This window comes from Microcebus murinus, chromosome 2 (genome assembly GCF_040939455.1).
Source record: "Microcebus murinus isolate Inina chromosome 2, M.murinus_Inina_mat1.0, whole genome shotgun sequence".
NCBI classification, from domain to species: domain Eukaryota; kingdom Metazoa; phylum Chordata; class Mammalia; order Primates; family Cheirogaleidae; genus Microcebus; species Microcebus murinus.
In genome coordinates this window covers 23,886,932-23,902,950 of record NC_134105.1, presented here as the reverse complement: position 1 = coordinate 23,902,950, position 16,019 = coordinate 23,886,932, and the positions used below count along the sequence as shown (strand labels likewise).

The window sequence follows — 16,019 nt, the reverse complement described above, 5'->3', positions numbered from 1 at the left end:
GAGGGGGAAGGAGGTGGGAGGAGCAGGGGAGAAAGAGGGACAGGAAAGCTCATTTCATGAACTTCAAAGCCAAAGATAACAGCATTTTGATTATTCACTCCTTGGGGATTATCAGTGTCACTCTTTCCTTTGTAGACCTGAAGAATTGAGAAATAACTCCGCAGGCAAGTGATCACTAGGTAGTGCAAATGTCAGGAACGCCTTTGTTGGCCCATTTGTTCACTCACTTATTCATTCAGCAAACATTTACTCATGCCCTCTCTGTGCAAGGCCCTGTGTGAGATGGCAGAGGTGGGAGAGGCTTCCCTGGGCACCTCCAGAGCCCCCTTCTCATGGTGGAGTGGCTCCAAAGGGACCCTTCCGTAGCCTCCCCCAAGTCCAAAGCCTGAGTCCTTTCCTTCTTAGCTATGGGGACCATATAAAAGCAGGGCACGGGTCAGATTTGGCTGAGACCATAGTCTTCCAACCCCTGCTGCAGGAGACAGGGAGGCCCTGGGAGGCCCTGGTGCAGAGTGAAGGATGGGGGCAGAGGCAGAGAGCCTGGGCAGGAGGGTGTTGTCAGAAAGCAGTCATTAGACAGAACAGCCTCGGTCTACATCTCTTGGGACTCTAGCTTCCCACAAAACTCCCCTGAGCCGTTGGGTCCTCTGCAGCATCACCCAGACATTGGGCACAGGCTGGCGGGACAAGAAGCCCTTCCCTTGGCTGACCCTGGACAGTGCTCAGAAGTGCAGAATGTTCTCCGGGGCCTCGATGGGCATCCTCTGTGGTCCCGTTCCATCCCCTGTGATTCTCAGGACAAGGTGGCCGTGTTCTGCGGGATGTAGTCTCCCAACTTCCCCCTTCACCCACCCTCTGCCAGGAATACAGACTCAGGGTCCCCCTGATTCCTCCTTGCGCTCTTGAACCTTGCACCAGTCTCCCACTGGTCTCTCTGCCTCCATTTCTCCCTGGAGGGAGAATTAATGCTGAATTACAGCTTCTCATCAACTTGACCGTGAAGTGCAGACTGCCCACTCTGGCTGCAGGCAAACTACAGCCACAGACTCCGCCAGGCTGTTCTTCCCTGCCCTCCACTGCTACGGCACCGCCACACTTTTCCCCATCCTGCCAGGCCCAGGCCCACCTCCTCCGCCCCTCTCTCCTTTGCAGTCCTCCACCAGTCACCATCAGCACCGTGTCCCTAGCATTTAGATTCTGCTCTAAATTGCCAAGCAAGCGGATAACTTACGGGAAGCAGCTAGCTCAGTGCTTGGCACATGGCAGGTGCTCTGTAATTATGTCCTAGATGATGAGTTTGTTTATTCATTTATCTAATGGGTTTAAATTGGGTGTCTGAGCTGTATACAAATGTGCCTCTTTGATCATGCCTATTTCATGTGCTGCCATCTCTCCTGCTTCAGAAAGGCGCTTTGTGAGCTTGATTGATCTGCATGTTAGTTAATGAGTCATTATAGGAGCCGTCTTCAAACAAAGGCCAAAGCAGAGGAGAAAAAAAGAAAGGAGAAAAGGAAAGCGTAGTACATTGTGCGCTGGGGGCCCGTCCTGAGGCCGCGCTGTTGTGTGTGTTCAACAGTCATCTTGGTGTAATTAGCTCCTACATCAGGGTCGGGCTCCGAAATGTGGTTCACGTCAACGGCAGCTCTAACCAGTGATGTGAGTCGTTTTATGGCTCTGGGTTCTGGCCTTCAAAGCAATATTTTCCCATTGTAGGCCTCATAATCATACACTGCCTTTCTGGGCTGGTGGCTGGGTGAGCAGTGTCCTGTGCCCCAGGAAGGGGCTGATGTGCAGAGAATGTGCACCAGGACCCTGACTCCCCGCAGAGCCCAGGCCCCCCTCCTTCAGAAAGTGCTGGCTGCCTTCTGTATTTCATGTGCAGCAAGTGTTTGCTGAACACCTGCTGGGACCCAGAAAAAGAGCTTAAGGAAGGTTTGAGAGGGTAAGTCATGGTCCCTACCTCATGGACCTGAGACTTTGCTGGGACGCCTTAGAGCAGAGTACCGAAGAGCCTGGCCTCTGGCTACCTGGTGTGAGTCCCCGCTCTGCCACTTACCTGCGTGACCCTAGGCAAGCTGCCTAAGCTCTGTGGCTGGGCTATCCCATTTGTAAAATGGAGGTAAGCAAAGAAGCTATTGTCGTGAGTTTTACCTGAGTTGATGTGTGTAGAGTACACAGAACAGAATCAAGCCCATCGTAGGTGTCAGCTCTTGTAGTGACAAAATCTCGTAAGAGAAGATGACCAAAGACTATGGTTAAGCCCTCAGAGAATCTCCTAGACCAAAGGTGGGCAGACTGTGGCTTCAGGGCCGAATGCAGCTCATCACTTGTTGTGTAGATGAAGTTGTACTGGAGCACAGCCATGCCCATCCACGTGCCCATTGCACAGGGCTGTGTTCGTGCTAGTCTCACAGTGTTGAGAAGCTGCAACAGAGACTGTATGATGCACAAAGGGGAAAATATTGACTATGAGGCACTTTGCAGAAAAGATTTGCCAACTTTTGTTCTCCATGGCAACTACTATGAAGAATCCAAGAGCCTAGTGATTCCTCCAAGCTGGAGAATGGGGAAAGGGTTGGAAAATGTTCTCCCAGTCCACATTTCCTGAGCCACTAGCACGTGCCTGGCACACCGGCAGGTGCTGGTCGTACAGAGGTAGCCAGACCTGGCCCCTGTGCTCTGGGAGGGCAGGGTGGGGGAGGAGCAAGTAAACAGGTCTGTCACAGTGCAGCGGGGAAGCACCGAGACAGAGGCGAGAGAGGGGCTGAGCGGGGAGTGTTCCCCTTTTCAAAGTCAGATAGAGAACTTGGACAAGAGGGAGCTCAAGGATGAGGAGACATTTGCTAGGAGAGGGAAGGGGAAAGGGAAGAGCCTGTGCAGGTCAGAGTCGTGAATGGGCCGCCATGGCGGGAGTGGCTGGGGGGACCAGAAGGGGGCAGGTGCAGGGGCCCCTCCCGTGTGTCAGGCCCGAGAAACATGTACAGCAGGACTATGAGGAGCGAGAGATGGGAAGGATATTCCAGCCTGAGCAAATGATCCCATGACGGCGCTACTCTCCGGCAAGGAACATTCCGGTTGGGAAACCCAGAAGGGCCAAGGAATCCCCACTCACTCTTGACAGTTAAATTCCATCTCCTCTTTCCTGCCCCACCCGACCACTGCTGGCCGCAGGCCCACACCCTCCCTCGCCTGGACTGTCGCTGCAGCCCAGCGATGGGGCTCCTGGCTTTCAACCACCCCTCACGCTGTTGCTCCTACAGCCTCCATCTCACGGCGTGCCTTTACTCACGACTCTTGCGTAACTCCTTGCTGTCTTCAGGACAAAGCCCCAAATTCTCAGCATGACTGACCAGCCCTTCATAATCTGGCTCCTCCGATTTCTCTCATGTCACTACCCTCTGCTGCTCTGTCACTTAACTCCAAATGAATTAGAGGCCTCTGGACAAGCCACCCTGCTCCTCCGTCTGCCAGGACTGCTCTCCCTTCCGCATCCCTTGGTTGGACTCCAGCTCATCTTCCAAACTCAGCCCAGACTTTGTTTCCCCCAGGAAGTCCCCTTCGACCTTGTCCCAGCAGTGGCCATCCCTGCCCCCTGCCCCGGGTCTGTCGGAAGACTCCCTGACTTGCTCGCAAATGCTGCTACCCAGAGATGCTGCTCTCTGAGCCCTGCGCCTGTGCAGAGGGGCCTGCCCAGGTGGTACCCAGGCTCCTGGATGGGGGCAGCTTCCGTTTGCTCCCGAGAGACCTGAAAGCACCTTGGGGTGAGACTCCACAGGCTCCCTGGCAGCATGTGGGGGCTGGGCATTTCGTTTCGGATGGAGGAAGCCTAAAGAAGGCGTCCCTCACAAGCAGGAAAAGATATCCATGGGGATTCTGTGCTTCTTTGGGGGCAAAGTAGCAAACAAAGGGGTGACTTCAGCCTCTCACTGGGGGAGGGAAGGTCATCATCAGATTGAAACCAGATTGAAATGGACAGGTAGGTCCAGATTAGACATCAGGGGTGGGTGCTTCAGTGCGTCCTGTCCTCATGGATGGCCCCCCCACCCACTCACCCAGTCGCCCAGGCCCAAGCCAGCAGCTCATCCTAGACCCCGCCCTCTCCTCAGCCCCCCATCTTCCAGGCACAAAGCCCTGCATACCGCTGGGACCCGCCCTGGCTCCGGCCCCCTCGCTCCTCCCCTGTCACTTCCCTGCACAACCTCGAAAGCCTGGGACCTCCTCACCACCCGCTTCACTCCTGCCAGTCCTTTCCACACGCACAGCCACACTGACATTTTCTCAAACACCATGTGTCCCTGGAAGCCACCACTTAAAACTCTTCTACTGCCCCTCCCTCTGGAAAAAAAAACAGTTTGGGGGTGTAGGGGGAAAGGAAACCCTTTGGACCCAGCCCCAGGCAAATTTGTTAAGTTCTGGGTCCTCCCGAGTCCCTTCCTTGCACAGAAGGCCTGTCACATTGTCCCCCAGAGCAAGCAAGGCAGCTAGCAGGTGTGCTCAGTTTGCAGACCCACAGTCAACAGACACTGAACAACTTATTCCAGAATGTTCTATCTATCAGGCCCTGTACACCTGACTCCTCCTCAGAACATCCCCTTCCCTCTCCCAGCATCCCCCTGGCCTGGTGAAGTCTTCTGCAGCCTTCAGAATGCTCTCAGACCCCACATCACGCTGGCCTCCCCTGCCACAGGTCCTTTCTGTCACCGCAGCTGCGCTGCGACCTCCGCCCCCCCCCCAACTCTGTGGTTACCAGCTTGCTTTTCCGTCTCCTCTTTTCACCGAGGGCAGGGACCGTGTGGCACTCGCTGTCGAAACGCCTCCTCCCAGCCTCGCATATGCTGAGGCTTAGTAAATATTTGTGGAAGGCAGGATTAAAACAAGAGGGAGGAATCTTGCCGAAATCTCCTTCTGAAAACATTCATTTATTCAACAAACAAACAAAAAGGATGGAGAAAGGCAGGCAGAGAGGCAGAGAGAAACTCCGACAGGTCCCTGGGGGCAGGAGAGCTGCAGCTCCACATGTGACCTGAAAAACTGCTGCCAGCCCAGGGGGCTCTGCGCGTTAAAGCGTGAAGAAGGAGTCTAGTCATCGCACAGCCAGCCAGATGTGCCCGGTTGCGGCGACAGCCTCTGGAAGTGGCCAGATGTGCCGCGAACATCTTCTGAAGCGTCAGGGAGCTCCAGAGACTGTCTAGCCTGGAGGGAAACAGTCACACACATTCAGGTGGCGCAGGGATGGCCAGCGTGTGTAGGATGGTGTCACCAGTGACTCTGGGCGCCAGGACCTCGTGAGGGTCTGGAAGGCTTCCTAGGTCCCTGCCTGCTCCTAACCGTGTGCTCCCGCCCCCAGGTGATCAAGCTCGCCTTTGAGGAGTTTGATTTGGAGAGGGGCTATGACACCCTGACGGTCGGGGACGGTGGGCAGGATGGGGACCAGAAGACGGTTCTATACGTGTAAGTGAAGCGGGCGTGTGATCTGGAGGGCGGGACGGCGCGTGGCGCTGGGCTGGGGGTGGTGGGATGGGCCTGCCGAGTCCTGCTGGTGACCACAGCGCAGCGGGGACAGCGTTCTCAGGGCTCCTGGTTTCCACAACAATCCCTCCACCTCTCTCTACTCCAACCTGGGGGAAAGCAGATGGGGCAAATTCTCCCCTGGGAATTCACAGGAAAAGCGAACAGAATGAGTAATTTCTCGGGGGCGGGGGAGATGGGGGTTTTACACATGAGCCTGGACCTTTGCCCTGGCCGTCTGCTTCCGTTCAGACCCGGCTCTGCCACCAGACAGCTTTCACTCTGGGCCATGGCCATCCGTGGCAGGCTGGCCTCAGACGGGGCAATGGAAGTGTGTTCCTAACCTCCCTGCGGGCTCTGAACCATCTGGGAGATGGGTGGTTTCAGAGACTCGGGGCCTACACTCATAGTGACCACATTTCCTGAGCCAAGAAAGGCCAGTATGGTGTAGTGTAGTCAAGGGACAGGAAGATATCAGGCTGTCCTGGGATTCTACTACATTGGGCCTGTGCCCTGGGGGGCCATGTAGCTTCTCCTTTGCCCACCGACAGCCTGACATGAGAGCCAGGAAACGCTCCTGCTCAGTGCATGTGGCCCAGCTTCAGACAGACAGGCCTGACCATGTCCACCTCCCTTCCAAGGAGGAGGAGGGGAGTCACAGACATGGAGCGCCACCCAGGCACTGTGGCGGGAATTTTTGCATCAGTTATGTCATGCTCCACAGCAACCGTGTGAGAAAGGTGTTAGCTCCATTTACCTTTACGGGTGGGGAGACTGAGGCCCATAGGTTGCAGAGAACGTTGGTAACAGAACTAGCACTTGAGTTCTTGTCTATTCATTTCAGTCAAGGACTCTGTCCCATGACACAGCCCCTCCCGGCCAGGCTAGTTCCAGGCCATCTCCCTCTGGTTCCGATGCTGCATGAGAAATGGCCACTCAGTGACAGCTTGCTTGTCCAGAGGCTGTGCTGTTCTGGATGGTTCTCACACCTTCCCGAGTCTTGCCTGGTCCCACACCTGCCTGGAGGTGATGCCATCCGGGCAGTTATGTGACCCGTCTCATCCGATGGTACTTGCTGAGTCAGGTGACACGGCTGGGGACAAAGGCATGGAGTGTGAGCCCAAAGGGCGTTCTCCCTGCTGCCTGGTCCGCTGTGCTAGTGAGGGTGCTCCAGGGAAACAGCTAATAGGAAATGATGATAGGTAGGTAGATGGATGGATGGATGGATGGATGGATGGATGGATGGATGGATGGATGGATAGATAGATAGATAGATAGATAGATAGATAGATAGATAGATAGATAGATAGATATTTGTTATAAGGAATTGGCTCGTGTGATTTTGGAGGCTGACAGGTTCCAGGATCTTTGCGGTGAGTTGGCACCTGGTGGTGTTATTCTAGTTTGAAGACCAGTAGACTCGAGACCCAAGAAGAGCCAACATTCTGGTTCACGTCCAAGAGCAGGAAATAAGCCGATATCCCAGTTCAAAGGCAGCCAGGCAGGAAGAATTCACTTACTTGGGGCAAGGGGGTCCACTTTTTTGTTGCATTTCCAACCCTTCAGCAGACTGGATGAGGTCCACCCACACTGCTCTGCTCAGTCTACTGATTTAAATTTTAGTCTCATCCAAAAACATTCTCGCAGAAACACTCTCACATCCAAAAACATTCTCTCGCATAGTGTCTGACCAAATATCTGCTCTCCCTGTGTCCTGGCTAGGTTGACACATAAAATCACACATCTCGCCCACCTCTCCCCCACTCTGGGTGCATCCCCATCACTCACCGTCTGCCCCAGTTCACTCCCTGGATGGTGCATCAGCCCAGTGTGCCAAGAGGCCAGGATCCCAGCTCTCTTTCCTCCCATGATCCCACTGTGCTTTGACATAGAGCCTTAGAACATCAGAGCTGGAAAGAGTCTTAGAGATCATACAAAACAATCCCTTATTTAACATGGAGGGAAAAGGCCCAGAGAGGCTCAGCTACTTGCCCAAGGTCACACAGCAAATGAATAGCAGAGCCAGAGCTTGGCCCCGGTCTCCAGATCAGTATAGTTTGAGGGAGCCCCCAACAAGTTCTCTAGGCCCACAGGCTCTTCTACCTCCACCCAGATCTCTTTAAGCCAACATTGATCTCAAACCTTTAGGGAAACACACGCAAAATGGTTGGGCTACTTTGTTGTCATAATTGGGTTAAACAGAGGAAAAGCAGAGGCCCAGGCTTCTCCCTTGCTCACCACCAGCCCAGGGTTAGGAGCCAGCACAGGCCAGCCTCAGTCAGTCATTACGGAGTGTCAGGACCCCAAGCTCAGGGAGGGCACGTGGGCCAGGCTGTTCTGTCCCAGGTGTTCTATCCCAGCTCCACCCCAGGCACTCACGCTGTAATGACCATCTCTCTGCAACAGCCCCCCAACTTTGAAACCCTGGGCTGAAGCAGAGATTAGGACCCATTAATCCAATCGCCCCCTCTGCAGCCCTCTGCCCCGCTCTGCGTGTGCTGGTGATTTGTCTGGTGTCAACAGAAGGAGGGAGCCAGGTTTCTTCCGGAAACCCCAGCCTGCAAGCAGAGTGCTGGCTCCACCATTCTGTATCAGGTTGGCCTTGGGAGTGCCACTACCCATTCTGCACCTGCCTTCTGATTGGTGCCATGTGGGTGACACTCCTCCCTCACCTGTGACAAGGACGGACATGAGATAATGGGCGGGAAATTGGTCAGCACAGGGTCTGACTCGAGAGGTGGTTAATCAGAATCTTCCCCAGGTGTAAACCCTTTGTTTCAGAAAGAACGTGGCCCTCCGGTGACGGCTGTGTTTAAGCCTCGTTTCTCACACTAGAATGGAAGGAGGTGTCTCATTTTAAGGAATGGCTCCCATTCCCCTCTGACCTGAGAAATGGGTTTCTGTGAGTGGAAACCCATATGAAGACAGATGTGGGGTGTGGGGGTGTCTTTTTTGCAATACTGCTCACATGAGAGGTCAAAGCTTGCAAGAGTGTGGGCACCCCCTTGGTTAGATTTGGCTCCAGCAGTCCCCGTCCCCTGAGCAAGCGAGGACATGGAAAGCCCTTGTGAGCCCAGGGGTCTGGGCTAGGGAGTCCAAGTTGATATCCAAGCTCTGCCCGTGGCCGAGGCAGAGAGGCAGTGAGTCTTCCCAGCAGGCAGAATCCACACCACTGGGCTCCCATGTCACAAACACAGTGGGACCCAGAATTTTCCCCTGAGTGGGCCTGGCTCCTGGGTCGGGCAGTCATCCTATTTGGGGGCATGCCTCTAAATATGTCTCTTCTGCCAGCCTGACAGGTACATCGGTCCCAGACCTCATTGTCAGCACCAACCATCAAATGTGGCTCCTCTTCCAGACCGATGGCAGCGGCAGCTCCCTGGGATTCAAGGCTTCCTACGAAGGTAACCGCTCCTGGGGGCACATGAAGTCTGTCCTGGCAGTCAGAGACTTGGGGTCTGGATCTGGAGTCAGAAAGCCCTGGGTTGAGTCCTGGTTCTGTCCTGTGCTAGCTTTGCTTGGGCACGTTACTCGACTTCTCTGAGCCCCGGCCTCCTTCCTGGTTCCGTGGGCCTCCCAGGTTGTTTCGAGGATTATCTGGGATAAATCACTTAAAACGCTAGGCACCCAGCACCAGGCACAGACGCCAGTTCCGTCCCCCATTCATACCTGATTCATGTCGTCTTTTAGGAGGCTTCACTCATTTTTAAAATCTTCAGACTGAGAACAGTAGCTTCCCAAGCTGCCCTAACTGGGTGTCAAGGAGGTGGGTGAGTGACTGTGCCTAGGGCTAGGGACGATGCACACCAGTGTGGGTGGCCCGAGGAGGGTGCAGAAAGGGTCTTCAGCTCTTGCTGGGAACGGGCATCAAGGGAACTGCAAACTCCGGGGCCCAAGAGACACCCCCACCATCAGCCCTCTCTGCGCCTCCCAGCCACCTGTCGGCCAACAGCTGCTAACGCCAATCCCCACAGGAGGGAGGGAGAAGCCAATCCACACGTGATGAACCGCTAAGCCCCTGTTAGGGACCAGACACCTGGCCAGCGCTAGGGGGACAGGGGCATCAGGCCTGGGCTTCACCTTAGGGGCTGCTGCTCTAGCGCTGAGACAGAGGGGAAAACGGATGAGGTGTGGAAGCCAGATGGCTGCCCAGAGAGCCAGTGAGAGTACAGAGAAGTCATCCTTTCTGGGGGTCAGGAAAGGCTCTATCAAGAAAGTGAGCCTTAAGTCCCCAGAATGCTTAGGTGGCTGCTAGGGGGACAGGAGGCGAAGGCCTCCCCTGTGGCTCAGACACCCGCTCCCCACCCCCACCCCCCACCCCCCAGGTACCGGGGACCGACGGCTGCTCCTGCTCCAGGACCCATGCTCTGTTTCCAGACTAAGTGCAGGAGGTGTATTGATTTGCTAGGGCTGCCCTAACAAAGTACCACAAGCCGGCTGCCTTAAAACCACAGAAATTTATTCTCCCACAGTGTGGAGGCTGAAAGTCCGAAATCCGGGTGTCATCAGGGCCATGCCCCCTCTGAGACCCTGGGTAGAGCCGTCCTTGCCTCCTCCTAACTTCTGGTGGTGGCTGTCAGCCCTTGGTGTTCCTTGGTTGTAGCCAAGGTTGTATCACTCCAGTCTCTGCCTTTGTCATCATGCACTTTCCTGTGTGCCTCTCCCCTTCTTATAAGGACCCCAGCATACTGGATTAAAGGCCCACCCCACTCCACTGTGTCCTCATCTTGTTACATCTGCCAAGACTATTTCCAAAGAAGGATACACTTATAGGTACCATATCTAGCTGGACGTGGTGGCTCACACCTGTAATCCCAGCACTTTTGGAGGCTGAGACAGGAGGATCACTTGAGGCCAGGAGTTTGAGGCCAGCCTGGGCAACATACTGAGGCCCTATCTCTGCGAAAAAAAAAAAAAAAAAAGATAGCTGAGCATGGTGGCATACACTGGTAGTTCCAGTTACTCAGGAGGCTAGGAGGGTTGCTTGAGCCTAGGAGTTCAGGGCTGCAGTGAGCTGTGATCTAGCCACTGCACTCCAGCCTGGACGACAGAGTAAGACCCTATCTCAAAACAAACAAACAAAAAATAGAACTTCACCATATCTTTTTGAAGGACACAGTTCATCCCCTAAGAGGAAGCTAGTCCGTATTTCCTACACTAACACTGTCCTGTCATACCACGATGTCCCCTGGGGTAAAGATGATGGCTGTACTGTTCTGAGAACAGGAAGCCCTGTGTCTAGGTGAGGCAGAACAGCAGTCAGAGAACAAACACTTACAGGGTGACACCTGCTGAGTGCAGATCCTGGCTCTATCACTTTCTAGCTCCATGGCAGGTCATGGAACCTTTCTAGGGCTCTGTTTTTTCCTATGCACAATGGAGATAATGACACAACCAAGGTCACGGAGGGCCTGTGAAGATTGTTAGACAAAAAAACGTGAATATGAGAAATGCTGCACACTGCGAGGCACTTAGTGAGTAGCGGATGGACCCGTCCACGGGTAGGTCAATGAACGGGCCATCCTGGTGTGTAAGTTACACACACGCAGCGGTGGGGCAGAAGGGAGCCAGCCGACGGGAAATCACGAGACCGTGACTCGGGTCCCAGCTCTGTCACTCACTACTTTCAAAACAGGAACGGATTTGAGGCAGAGTTTCTAAGTTTTCCCCCATTTCTGAAATTCTACCATGTTCAGTAGTGAACGTTCCCGGAGTGGGAGGAATGATCCCATGTCACCCGCATGCCCTTAATCTGTCCATATTTTGCCAGTAGTTTGGATAAGACGTAAATAGCATGAACTTGAAAGGAATGACAGTACCAATCGGCAAACACGGTGCAGAAAGATCTGGACGGGGGTAGAGCTGTTGGCTAAATGAGTAGGATAAGATGAAGTGTGAATAAATATCAGCCACTAGAACTTATCCCAGGGAGTTAGTTGCGCTCTCCTCTGCCCTGGTCGGGCGTCAGAGCATCCAGCTGAGATGTGGGGACCTCAGCTTGAGATGGATAAGGAATGGATTTAAGCCAATCCCAGCGGGAAATGTTGATGACCCCGAAGATTTACTTCGGGGGGAAAGTAGTTAAACTCAGGAGACTCGAGAGCTGTGTTCAAATATTTGAAGAGCTGTTGTGCAGGAAAGAGGAGTTAGATGTGCTTGTTGTGTTTCCGCTGGAAAGAAGGGGACGTGACATTTGTGCAGAGCCTACTGTGTGCCTGAAGCTTTATGTTCATTATCTCAGGGGTTTCAAAGTGTCATGCAAAGACTCAGGGTACCCCCGGGGACCACCAACATGGGGGGGTGTGCCTGGGAGCGAGGGCTCTGGCCCCGCCTCCATTTCTTCTCCTTCTTGTTTACTCCTTGTGAGCCTTCTTTTAAGAGAGGATTCGTAGCTAAACACCAGTTTGGAAGACGTTGCTTCATCTCATTCAGTGCTCACGAGACGGGCTGGGGAATGAGGGCCCCCGTGCGCACAGTGCTGGGTGAGGACACAGAAGGGGCAGGAGGCAGCGTCCAGCTCACGGATGGCCTGAGGGCCTCACAAAGCCTTTGCACTTTGCCCAATGGGAAGAAGAACCTTTGAAGGGTCAGATTGGGTGGGCCTGCCCTTTCCCTCCTCCCCCTCCCACCTTGGACTTTTTATCCGAGGGGCGAAGCCTGTTGTTCTGTTGTTCCAGCTTCATGATGGGGTGAGGAGCCCCATCTGCTGCAGGAAGGTGGGCAGGCTGAGTCCCCTGGCACCCTATGGGACCCCTTGTCCCTGCCCATCCTGCTGTCTGGCGTCTCTCCCCTCCCCTCTCTAGCTGCTCCTCCACAGCTGCTGCAGGCTCCTCGGGCCCCTTCCCAGGCCTGTCCTCAGCCTTCAGTCTCCTTGTTCCATGGCCTTCTGCAGTTGCTTGCCTCTACTCCCATGGCTTCGACTGCAACCTAAACCTGGTGACTTCTGCCTCTGTCCCCCACTTGTATTTTAATCTACCTGTTACACATTTCTATATGGCTTCCCCAAAACATCTCAAACCCAATCCTGCTGTGTTAGTCAGCTGCTGTAACAAACTATCGAGACCGGGTGGTTTAAACAACAGAAATTACTTTTCTTGCAACTCTGGAGTCCATTAAATAGAAGTCTAAGGTCAAGGTTGTGGCCGATTTGGTTTCTGGTGAGGGCTCTCTTCCCAGCTTGCAGATGGCCACCTTCTCGCCACATCCTCGCGTGGCCTTTCCTCGGTGCGTGCACACAGAGAGTGCAAGCACACGAGTTCTGCACTGTTTCTTCTTATGAAGACACTAGTCCTATCAGATCAGGGCCCTGCCCTTAGGACCCCATTTAACTTCCTTAGTGGCCCCATCTCCAAGTACAGTCACACTGGGGGTTAAGGGCCTCAACATAGGAGTCATGGCACCCTCCAAGCTAGCCGTCCCACCCCGTCCACAACTGTCCTGTGTGCCGTCTCCATGAAAGGGCCAGCCAGCCCTTTGCTAGCCTCGTCTCCGCCTCCTCCTTGTCCTCTCCCTCCTCTAACTGCGCTCCCAGCTCCTGGTTCTCACTCTGCAGCCTCCTGCTCCTCTCCCTCTGCTGTGGTGAGCCGGTCCTGTCCCGCATCACCCTCACTTGGATGGGGCACAGCCCCCCCACCCGGCAGGCCTGTCTCCAGTCCTCTCCCTCCATCCCCCACCCATCTGCCACTCGGAGCACAGTGATCTTCCCAGAATCCAAATCTGGCACAATTCTCTCCTACTTAAAAACAAATTAAATGACAGCTTCTCATTGCCTTTAGGATAAAGTACAAAATTTTTCACGTAGCATCCAGCATTCTCCATGATAATTATTCTAAACTAGTTCTGGCTTCTGTGAATCTATTCAAGACAAAAATTACAGTTTATTAATCTCCCCAGTGCTACAGGGCCTAGCCCAGTGCCTGGCACAGAGTGTGTGCTGGAAAAGCTTGCTGAATCCCATCGTAACGACTCTTGCAATGGGGACACTCAGGCACCCTCTTAATTCCATCTTGGGCCACTTTGCCACCTTCTGATGCTTGGGTGCCAAAAGCCCACACATTCTCTGTTGTCCCTGTAAGCTTTGAGGTTGGACAGCTCCAATTTCTAATCAGGCTCTTTCTTTGACTTCTGTGCGCCAGTCCCTCCTTGTCACCTGTGCAGAGGGGCTGATGAACGTGATCTCCCCAGGGTCTCCTGAGGACCCAGTGTAGTGAACAGCCAGTACAGGGCCTGGCATTTAGTAAGTGCTCAGTTGAGAGCTTCCCTTCCCTGTATACCCAGGCCTGCAGCTCTTCTTCCAACCTACACCAGCATTGCCTGAAGCTTCAGAATTTCCTCCGTCCCCCTCTTATCCCTCCTGGTATTCCAGCTCCCGGGCAGTGCCACACAAGCTAGCCATCCTGGCTCGGGGACGGGAAGGTAGCTGGCGTGCAGGTGTTCCGCAGGATGGCATGAGGCATCTGGGGACAGAGGCCTCCTCTATCCGTCGTCATTTCCACCTCTCCCTCAGGCACACCTGGCCACATCATCATCAATACCCCGTCTGCCCCAGTTTGGGCGAAGAGCTGCTACCTTGGGGCAGGCAGATGGTACTGCAGTATCACCCCTCCTCCTCGGTACAAGTATGAGCCCTGGTGGAAAGAAATTGGGACAGTTATTTCTCAGAAATCCTTCCAGTTCTGCTTGTCACCATCCCAGGTTGGGGGTGGGGGTGGGGGGGGACTCACGATCTATCAATATCTGAGCTCTTCGGGCCTAGAAGCTCAATCTCCCTCCATGGGGGCAGCCAGCTGCGGGAAATGCATTCATAGTTGCAATTGCTTTGCTTCCCAGTAGAACAAGAAATATTTAAGGAACAGGCAATTAGCACTTACCAGAAACATTATAAAATTACACACAACTTGCTAACAAGTCTTAACATCAATCTGGAAGTCTCCCTGCTTCCTCACTGGAGTCTGGGATCTGGCAGCCTAGTGTGGAGGCTGGGAGGCCAGCCGGGGCAGGAAGGAGCTGGGCCTGGACCCGGAGACAGGAGGGAGTGAGGCGGTGGGGATTTTGCGGAAAGGATGCCCGCCGGGCCAGGGCGCTCGAGTTAGAAATGAGCTCATCTATTTATTGAACATTTTCCTATTTTCAGAGTCTATGATGTGTGGTAGACACTGTTCAGGACACTGAGGCAACAGGGACAACAGGACGATCTCTGCCTTCTCCTAATTCATAGTCTGTTTTCCGTAGTGTAGAGTAAGTGCCAAAAGACAGGGAAATACAAAGGCGCAGCAGCTAATCTTGCTCAGGGGCATCAGGGAAGGCGCCCTGGAGGAGCTGAGGTCTGAAACTGAGACTTGCTTGAAGGATGAGAACTTTGTCGGACATCCCTGAGAGACAGGACAGACTGGCTTAGAAAGCTGACATGTGGATAGATTGAGGTTAAAACCCCCGTAGGAATGAAGTTTGTGAGCAAGTGGGCAGAAGAGGGCTGAGACATGCCCTGCGCTGGGAGGGCCACACCCGTCTCTGGAACACACCACTGTGGTGCTGGGCAGGAGGAGGTGACCGAGAACAAGGGCAGCCACCCAGCATCATTGATACCACCTGTGCTGAGACACTGTCCTTCCTCTTGTCGGATGCCAAGCCCAGGGCCACTTCTGACCTCTCCCCTGTTATTTTCAGTACACCTCTGCTTGGCAGGTCCCCACGAGCTGGGAGGCCAACTTTAGCCAGGAATGACAGCAGGCATGTTCTTAGAACACTCATTGAGCGTTCACGATACCTTTAAAGGGTTTTCAGGCACCGGGAGACAAAGTTTAGCTAGATACACACAGCAACTGCCTCCTCCCAGAAAAACCCGGTGGAATCCAGTCTGTTCTGGCCCTGGTCACTCACTAGGAGTTTGAGCTGATCGAACGAGGGGTCTGGAGTGCTCACTATGCATGAGGAGCTGGGCTTGGTTCTGGAGATACAAAGAGCAGAAGGGAGCGGAGCCCTGGCTTCAAGGAGCTAACAACTACAGGGTAGAGTTCAAGTGACTCAGCACTCATGGAACCAGGCTCTTCACGGTCCCCCTCTGGCCACCCCTCAACCCTTTCTCGGGCTGCTTCTCTTCACCAGCACTTGAACTTCCCACCACGCTGAGCTTCTAACTCTTCTCCAGACACTATGCTCTCGCCCTCCCTCCTTTCCTGCTGCTTTTCTTCCATCCTTTCCTCCACGCTCCCCTCATCATTCCTCAAACGTGTATTGAATGTCCCCTCTGTGCCCTGCACCCTACTAGAGACCCAGGTATAGACATTTCAAAAACACCGTCTCTGTCCTCGAGAAATGTACTGTTTGACAGAGAGACACAAAACTGCAGAGAGAAACACGCGCCCCACACTGCTATTACCATGGCTGTGATAGCAGCGACGTCCCAGGGGCTGGGAGAGAGAGAAGAGCAACCAAGTCACCTGGGTGATGGAAAGGAAGATCCCAGACTGGGACACACTTGCACTGACACTGAAAGATGACTGTCTGCCAGG

General features: G+C 54.0%; 1 protein-coding gene across 3 annotated transcripts in view; it reads left to right on the top strand.

Moving 5' to 3' along the window:
• Positions 1-16,019, top strand: part of CSMD2 (CUB and Sushi multiple domains 2) — a 570,274-nt gene that overhangs the window by 312,321 nt on the left and 241,934 nt on the right. For 2 of the 3 annotated variants that reach the window (XM_075996375.1, XM_075996373.1), the window contains exons 11-12: positions 5,348-5,451; positions 8,800-8,912. The exons of the other annotated variant lie outside the window; for it this stretch is intronic. In XM_075996375.1, coding sequence (XP_075852490.1) covers positions 5,348-5,451; positions 8,800-8,912 — 217 coding nt within the window. The remainder of the gene's footprint in view (positions 1-5,347; positions 5,452-8,799; positions 8,913-16,019) is intronic. 3 annotated transcript variants of the gene reach the window in all.